Below are 8,962 nucleotides of genomic sequence, written 5' to 3'. Positions count from 1 at the left end.
CGTAACCCCCAACCCTTAAAACAGCAAAACACAACAAACCTTTTGAGTGCGTCTCAGAAAAGAACGGGGGACATAAAATCCAGTTCCCGTTTATGCCGTTTCATAAACGGGAAAGGTTTGACGTGCCGGTCCCGCCCCTTCGGTATGCAGTGAAGACTAAATGCAGCGGACACGCAGCGGCGGGGGCTGTTCGGGGGCGGAGTCGGAGTGAACAGCTGGACTGTCTCGAGGCGCCGACAGATTTTCAGATTGACTGCATATGAGCACGAGCCGACCCCCACCCGGAGTCCAGACCTGTTAACGGGATATTAATGTGGAAGAGAGGGGGAAAAAGGCGTTTTTTTGGCGTAAAAACAGGAGATAACACGAAGATAGCGGGGAGGATTCGGGCGACCAAAGGTGGACGCTGAAATACGGAAAAACAAACAAACTTGTGCATCAATGAAGCAGTAGAAAGTGAGTACAGGTTTGCTGCTGCTGTTGTTGTTACCTCACAACATTGTTTAACCGTCTAGGTGTAAAATAATTAAAAACCCGTTATGTGGGACCGCTTAATATTAAGGGCAACTAACAAAGTTTTTTTTTTTCTTTAAAAAAAAAAGAAAGAAAGAAACTCGCCTCTTAGGAGGTTCACAAAACAGTTTTTCTGATTGTTTTTGCAGGTGTTGTTTTCAAAGTAACCACATGGACCTTGTCCATTCAGCTAATCTGAATGTCACCTAAGACTGTTTACCTTTGATGGATGATTGTGTTCAAAACATTAGTCAGCTGACAGAAAATTAATATTGTTTTCTTTCTTTTTTTAAATAACTAATCATTCAGATCAGATGTTTTATTGAGTAGTTCTGCTCAAATTTTGTGGTTGCAACTGCCCAGGGGCGTAGCTAGGATTGTTTGTTTGTTTGTTTGTTTTAAAGAGGAGATCTCAGGAAGAACACCCCATACAGACCTTCACATTAGCTGCACAGGAGCTGTTATGATCCTTTTTGTGCCCCACACCTGCCTCAAAAAGAAATGGACTCAACCAACTTTTTATATTCATTAGACAGCCTCAAAAACGTGCTCAGGATGTTTGGCCTCCAAGCTAGATATTCAACATTGTGTCCAAAAGGGATGCAAAAAATATTATATTATTTCCATTGTTTGTTGCTGTTCTGTGCAGGATGATGTGGGAATTTTATTATTTTATTTTTTTAAGCTCTCATTTCTGCCCACCATTTCTGGAAGGGTGCAGGATATGGAAGTAAATCTGTGCCATCAGAGTTTGAATTTGAATTTTTAAGGTTGAATGTTTCCAGTATCAAAATATTCAGCCTAAAAAACTTCAACCCCCAAAAAAGTAACCTAAAAAAAATAAATTCAACCTAAAAAAATTTCAACCTCAAAAAAATTCAATGTCAAAAAATGGAAAAGCAGGGAGAACCAGTCAATCTCTGTCTCAATCATCCAACGTCACAGATTTACTTCCATAAACGTTGGATGATTGAGACAGGGATTGATTGCTTCTCCCTGTTTTTCTATTTTTTGAGGTTGAATTTTTTTTTTTTAAGGTTGAATTTTTTTTAGATTGAAGTTTTTGAGGCTTAATATTTGATGCTAAACAAATTAAACCTTAGAAATTCAACTTCAAACTCTTAGTTTAGTTTATTCCAAGCCAGCAATATAAAAAACAAAACAAGCTATCATATACATCATATACAATATTCACACTTATAGCAGTAGCGAGAGGAAAACGAAAGAAAAAAAAAACAGCTTGGAAGGGAGTGGGATGAAGACAAGCTTATTTACTCCCACCCCCAATCCCACTCTGATTTTGATGCTAAAACAATTCAACCTTAAAAATTCAAATTCAAACTGATGGCACAGATTTTCTTCCATAGCAGTGCCCTTCCGGTTTCAGAAAGAGACTCTCAGCTGCCGTGCAACCTTGCATATTCTTTGATCTCAAATAGTTTAGGGTTAGGATTAGGGCTATAGTTTAATATTTGTGAAATGCATAAAATGTTTGGAAATTTGAATCAGTTTTCTTTTGAGACCACTGCTTGGAAGTCTTGCGCAGTAGCAGAAAACTTATGCTGCGTTCACATGTTGGCTATAAGCAGCAGATGGTAAACCGGATGTTGCATTGCATTCAATTCAAGGTTGATGGAAAATTCATGCCACATTTGATTGTGGATGCAGCAATTTCAAAGTTTTCAGCTGTTGTCGCTTACCGCTTAACATTACTGAGGAAAGACTCATAGCAAGAGATGGATTATTTAAGTGCATAGACTTACTTGGTTTTAATGAGGTAAACATGAATAATTTGTGATATTGCAGAGAGGAATTAATATGTAACCTCATGAAAAATGAACCTTTTAAGCTGCCATCAGAGCCAGAGCTTTCTGTTTTTAATAGAACACTGTGCAAAATGTTTTTAAAGCTCCATATCTTTCAGTTAAGTAAATAATTATCCATGTCATTGGCAGCGTGGTAGCCAAGCGGTTAGTGTGCTTGATTCCAGAGCAGAAGGCAAGTAAGATTAATAAATGTTGAACTATCCACTAATCCAAACTCAACAGCCCAGTTCTATTATTGGTGTTTGACAGCAAGGATAACGTTGCTTGAGAAGATGCCATTGCAAAGTAGTGTTAGGTAAACATTACCTGTCAGTTGCTTTCACTAGTGTTGTCTGACATTTCTGGGTGCTTGTTGTGAAATGTTACATCTCTGTAACGAATATAGCAAGCTAGCTTTTTATTTGATTTCAAAAAAATGTACTTAAATATGCACCACTTTTTATTTTATTTCTTTAATGGCTTCAGTATATGCTTTTTTTTTCAATTTTGTGTTTCTTTTTTCAGTTCTGTCGAATTATCTATTTTTTGTGGTTGTGACTTTTTGCCGTGTCAACATTCATAGCTACGCAACCAGCGTCTTTATGATTTAAAATACAACTAGAGTAGATTATTGTTTAAAAGAATCCAAGGCTTTTCATAGTTCTAGACTCTTAATTTTGCTCTCAAATTGCATAGAATTGCCACATTTAATTTTAGAATCTTTTGGGGGAGAATGCCATGCACCCTTTCCTCCATAGTGTCTTAAAGATTGCAGTTTATTTTATTCTTGATGACTGTGATGATTTACATTTGCTGCTTTGTAATTTTTTCCCCTTGCTCTATCATTCATCAGCTAAAAGGGCATATTTGTGCTGCAAGAGCCCCATCTGCCATTCTTCAACTTCGTGAGAAATGAATCTTTCCATGGCAATGCAGATGTCACTTACACTCAGTTAAATGTTAATACCGCTCGAGCCTATATTGCTTGGCTGGCCAAAGAGGAAAAAGAAAAAAGTGGCTTTGGCAGGAACTGGAGGAGAGGCTGGTCACCGAACTTATCAAAGATGTCTCTCTGGATGATGCTGCCTGTTAGCCTCCCAGTGCTGACCATCACTGGGATCTGGGTGGTGTAAGTGTTAACCTTTTTATTAGCTTTGCTTACTTGAAGAATAAGGCTTGTATGGTCACTTTACATTGCATGCAGCCTAATTTTACTGTGTAATGAAATGGTGGGAGTATACATTGACATATAAAGGAACCAAGCATTGGTGTAATTGAACCTTGTACCTTCTTGCTTTGGAGCAAGTGTACTAACCACTGTACTGTGCCATGGTATGGTTGGCTACAAACCAGAATGGATTGTAGTTGGAATGTTATCCACATGACATTACATGACTGTAGTAAAATTGATCAGATGCACATGCGTATATGCGTAGCACAGTAGAACTGGATTTTCTATCTTGCAGTGGCGGCTGGTGGAAGAAAATCTTGGTGGGGCTGGTGTGCCAATAGATTTCCCTGCCTAGTTCAGTACAGGCATTGAAATGAACCTTCGGAAAATTACTACAATTCCACAATAAGCATTTAATGTCCTTCTCAAAATCAGCAGTTTCACAGATGAAGTTAACCATTTACAGCTATATTAGGCCTCATTTATACTTTGGAAAGGAACAGTATCAAATACAACACTCAAGTTCTTGAGCAAGGAGCATTTCACCATTTGACGCCAATTAAACACATAGTACACCATACTGTACTGCAGTGCCATTATCTTCAGCCAGACAGGTCTTGGGTTTCACAATGACACCCCCTTAACAGAATAGAAAATATCACCAAATGTAGACTTTCAAAATATGAAAAAATTCCTCAGTTGACAAAAGAACATTATGTACATACTACAATGTTCACATCACCTTCCAAAAAAGAGAGAGGTGGTGTGTGTGTGTGTTGGGGGGGGGGGTGGGGGGGGGGGGGGGGGGGGGGGGGGGGTTCTAAGGTGAGTGAGGGACTGTGTGTGTGTGTGTGTGTGTGTGTGTGTGTGTGTGTGTGTGTGTGTGTGTGTATGTGTATATTAGGGCTGGGAAAATTAGTGCGTTAACTTTTTGCATTATTTTTTGCATTTTAGTGCATTAAAAATAATTAACACATCGATTAAATTTACAAATAATCCCTTCTCATGGCGTACGATAACCTCCGAAGTGCACAGTGGCAACAGTGCGCCATAAACTCACAATGCGCTGCTCTAACAAAAGAAGAAGAGACACTTCCGGTCCCTGAGGCTAACATTGTAGCAACGTGAGCTAGCAATGGAAAAGAGAAAAGATACGCTTATAAATGGACAGTTTTGCTAAACTAGCACTCCTTGCACACAAGTATCTCTCTTCTCCTGCCACCACAGTGCCCTGTGAGAGATGGTTTTCCCTCTCGGGACATGTTATTCAGAAAAACAGGGCCTCTCTGTCTGCTTCTAATGTGGAGAGACTGGTGTGTCTGAGCAGTTGGCTCAGTGTGAAAGAGGTTTGTTTAAATTAAACTAGCACAGCTGAAACAGTTGTTTTTTTTTTTTTTGTTAATATTCATTGCCTATGGTCCAAATAAAATGACTGGGTTTTGATTCATAAGGAATACCTAAATAAGCTATTTGTGGCAGCTTTACAACTAATACTAATGTTCATTGTTTACATTACAGAATGGTACATCTATGTTTTGAATAACAAATGTTTTATAAAAGCTTTGAAGTTTAAAGACGTTAAATTATTTTTATTTATGTTACACAACAAGTTTAATGCACTTTATATGCGATTATAGTTAATATTTTGTAATCGATTCCAGAGAGAGAGAGAGAGAGAGAGAGAGAGCTGAGACTTGAGACTTGATCCAGAAAACTTATCTCCAAATCCTCACACCGTGTCCCCGTTACTACAGTCTTCCCACTCCGAACTATTCAGCGAAGCAGTTTGCACTTTTTTTTTTTTTTTCTCGCAGACCTGAGCGCAATGTGCGACCACACACCTCCGTTAAAAAAAACTAACTCAAACAGACTTGGCTCCATTGTAAGAAGTGAGGCTGGGAGCTGGTTTTAGTTGGCGTCTTGCTGCTTCTTTTTCACTACCTACCGAACTCTGAGCCGCCTACGTGAGCGCAGCCAGTGTGCAGCAGTTTGTGATCACTCCTTTATCTCAGGTTCCCCCCTCACCTCCCAAAAAACTGTGTCCCAAAGTTCTTCAAATTACTCCAGCAAAACACACGGAGACAAAAAAATAACGCAAATGTCGGTGGGGTTTTTGTTTCCCCCGAAACAGCACCACTTTCAGGGGTGACCCAGGCCATTAAATTTAGCAATTCTGATTGGCCAAATATTTATTTTTCCTTAGCAACCATACACAATTGGTCATTTTGCTGCACTTCAAGGGGCTCTTTGAGTGATCACCCAAGAAGAGAAATGATACGTTCTGTCAGTGGAAATACACTGTTGAATGAGAGTCATTTGGTGGAAATGTTGTTTTAATAATTCAGATTACATGTAGGCACATGCTATTAAGTAAACTAACTTACATTCATAATACTTTTTTTTTAAATATATTTTATAATTTTTCTCCTCCACATCTGGGAGGGCAGCGCCCGAGCGCCCTCTATAGGCCAGTTGCCACTGCTATCTTGTGTGAGTAAGGGCTATACTGTACTTGTGTAAAGGGCTTTGGGATGACTTATATTATGATTTGGTTTTATATAAATAAATGGAATTATTGTGAGATGCATAGAACGCAACCTTGCATTTGAATATTTTGTCTTATTTTGTTATGAAAGAGTAATTTTTAAATTTTTCAAAGCCCCAACATATAAAGTGCTAAAAGTAAAAAAAGGCAGCTATGGCGGTGGGGAAGAAAAACATCTCGCAAACAAATTTGCCTCTTCATCAAACAGTGGTGGTTCTACACTGAATTACTCCCTCGGTGAGACCCTGCCGAGTGCGCCCCCCCCCCCCCCCCCCCCACACAAAACTTTGCACAAACAGCCATTTTTCAATTTTTTTAATATTCTGGAAGTGCCCCTGAAATTGCAATTGAAATGAACAGTCTTGTATAATGTACCTCAAAGTGATACTTGAGTGAAAATACAAGTATCTTACCATAAAATTACTTTGGTAAAAGTTAAAGTCTCCTTTAAAAATATTACTTGAGTAAAAGTCTTAAAGTAGTGGACATTTATTGTACTTAACTATCAAAGTAAATTTCTTATATAAAATGCACTTTAAGCAAAAGTATTGAGTAAAAGTAAAATCCAAAACGACCGGAGAGTGAAACAGCAACACAAAAAGAAAGCCAGTGTGGTGTCTGGAGAAACCAGGAGTGGGGCTCAGCCCCTATAAAATGCTGGATCTGCCTCTGGCAGAGCATTTGGTGTTGGTGACAGGATGCGTGAGCAACAGGTGGATGTATGTAGCTGTAAATAAAGTTGTTGTTGTTTTTCCTGGAAGACCCACACACACTTTTCTGTTAAACACAACAGCCAAGCGCTTGTGAAACACAACAGCCATTTATAGCTACACAGTTGTGCCAAATTTAAGGAAAAGTAATAAACAATGCAAGTGTCACTACCACCAATCACTGCAAAGCAACCAAACGCAGCACTCTTTGTGCTCTTGAATCCAAAACACGGCGCTGCTTTTACGCAGTGCTTGTCTGCGGACATTTCAAATAAAATAAATGAAATGAAACTAAACAGCCACGTCGGCCAGTTTTGTCGCTGTGGAAAACTCCGATCGTGCGCTTGACTCCAGCAGGAGACGATCCGTGTGCATGTGTGTGTGCGTCAGCGTGCGTGTGTTTGGCGTCCAGAGTGCAGGTGGTCCCTCCACAGTCTTCCTCAGTGGGGCTTAGATTCAATCTGTCTATTTTATATATTTTTGTCTTTTAAACTTGTTTTATGTCAAACACAGCACTTGATGCTGCAGTTGGTGGAAGGCGCTGCACTCCAGCTGTAGAGGACTGTATCTCTTCCTGGCGTACATCTGTGCTGCAGCTTACTTTCACCTTTGCAAACAGACATTGCCCAATCAAGTTTCTACTTTCAGATTGTAGTAAAGAGTAACAAAGATGTTTAAGAGAAATGTATCGAAGTAAAAGTACACCTTTTATTGACAAAATATAGTGGAGTAAAAGTGAAAGTCGCCACAAATGTAAAGTACAAATACGTCAAAATTCTGCTTACGTACAGTAACAAAGTATTTCTACTTTGTTACAACACTGGCAATTAACATCAAAGACCGCAGACTACAATATAACTCTTATGCAAAACATCCATGAATTGCAAATTTGAATGAACATGCACTGCTAGCACTTAATCTAGTTCTGTCAACCAGTTCCACATACCTCGGTTGTTTAAATATTAAACAGCATATACTGTAAAATGCAATACAATTAATTGTATATTTTGTTAAATTATATTAAAGTGTTGAATTATATTAAAGTTATGTTAAAGTGTACACTGCATGCATGCAGGATACAAAAAAAGGGTTAGATTCAAGTCACTTCAGCTAGTAATGTGAATGCAGCACAAGTTCTAAACCCTCCTTACAAATGGATAGCCTGTCCTTTCTGCAAATTTTTTTCCACAAGTGGTCAGTTTGTCCTCTCCAATGAGATTCAAACCCATTGTTACACCGTGTCTCTGCTTTCCAATGCCTTTTATGTCATAAACTGGCTGCCTGCCCCATCCTTCCTTTGTTTTGACACTGGATGATCTGCAGAGAAATGTGGTGCAGAGTTCTGGTTTGGTTTCTGTGCTGCGTCCTAAGTGGACTTTGCCCTGCCAGAGGAGAAGACACTGTGGAGCCAGCAAGATCTCACTGAGCCAATGCTCCGTCCGGAGCCAAAGCGGAGCAGAGCGCCCAGGGAGGAGAGCACCTGTCCTCGGGGACAATGCAGGAAAAAACTGCGTCTCCGGCCACAGGGAGTGCCAATTTGCAAAATTCTTCACACAGTGATATGATAACCACTTTGTGGCGTAGATGATTTTTTTTTTTTTTTTTTTTTTTAATGCTGTGCCCCCCCCAATGTGTCATGAAACAGTGCCGCCCCAGGCAGCTGCCATACCAGTTGCGTGTAAAAGACAGCAAATAAAATCCTAACATCCTCACTAGTAATTATTTTCATTATTACTCTGATTACTACAAATTCTGGACTATGTGTCACACCTGCATGGCTAAATCTGTCCAGAAATGCATTATGAAGGTGAAAAAAACATAAGATATGCTAGTCTGTAAGTCACATTTATTTTGAAATGTGGTGTTGCTGCTTTATGCAAAAAGAAGTACAATTAAATTAATTGGTGCTTTATTTATAATGGGCTAATTAATGTTACAGTACAAGACACAAAGAACTCTGGGAAATTGCTTTCTGAACAGATGAAAATGTTTGTTCAGAGCTTAACCTGCATGATTAGTTCTCTAAATGTAATTCAAGACTTTAATTTTTTTTAAAACATTGAAATTAGTCTAGCTGTCCTACTCCCTGTTGCTGTTCTATAAAGTGGAAACATTGAAGTGCTGAGTATTATGAAGGTTATTTCTTCTGTTAATTCAAGGGTGTGGTCTTTCAGTTGGAGAGCATGATTTATTAATTTCACTCATTCTCTGAGAGCCA

General features: G+C 39.1%; 1 protein-coding gene across 1 annotated transcript in view; it reads left to right on the top strand.

Annotated features, from left to right (window-relative positions):
• The first annotated feature begins 223 nt into the window (after positions 1-223).
• The window catches only part of zgc:154058 (uncharacterized protein LOC795538 homolog), a 47,662-nt gene continuing 38,923 nt past the window's right edge, over positions 224-8,962 (top strand). Inside the window, 2 exon segments of the mRNA XM_034184276.1 lie at positions 224-456; positions 3,172-3,447. Of these exon segments, the coding sequence (XP_034040167.1) occupies positions 3,383-3,447 (65 nt within the window). The 5' untranslated portion in view covers positions 224-456; positions 3,172-3,382.

This window comes from Thalassophryne amazonica, chromosome 13 (assembly GCF_902500255.1).
Source record: "Thalassophryne amazonica chromosome 13, fThaAma1.1, whole genome shotgun sequence".
NCBI classification, from domain to species: domain Eukaryota; kingdom Metazoa; phylum Chordata; class Actinopteri; order Batrachoidiformes; family Batrachoididae; genus Thalassophryne; species Thalassophryne amazonica.
This window is presented reverse-complemented; position numbering and strand designations above follow the sequence as displayed.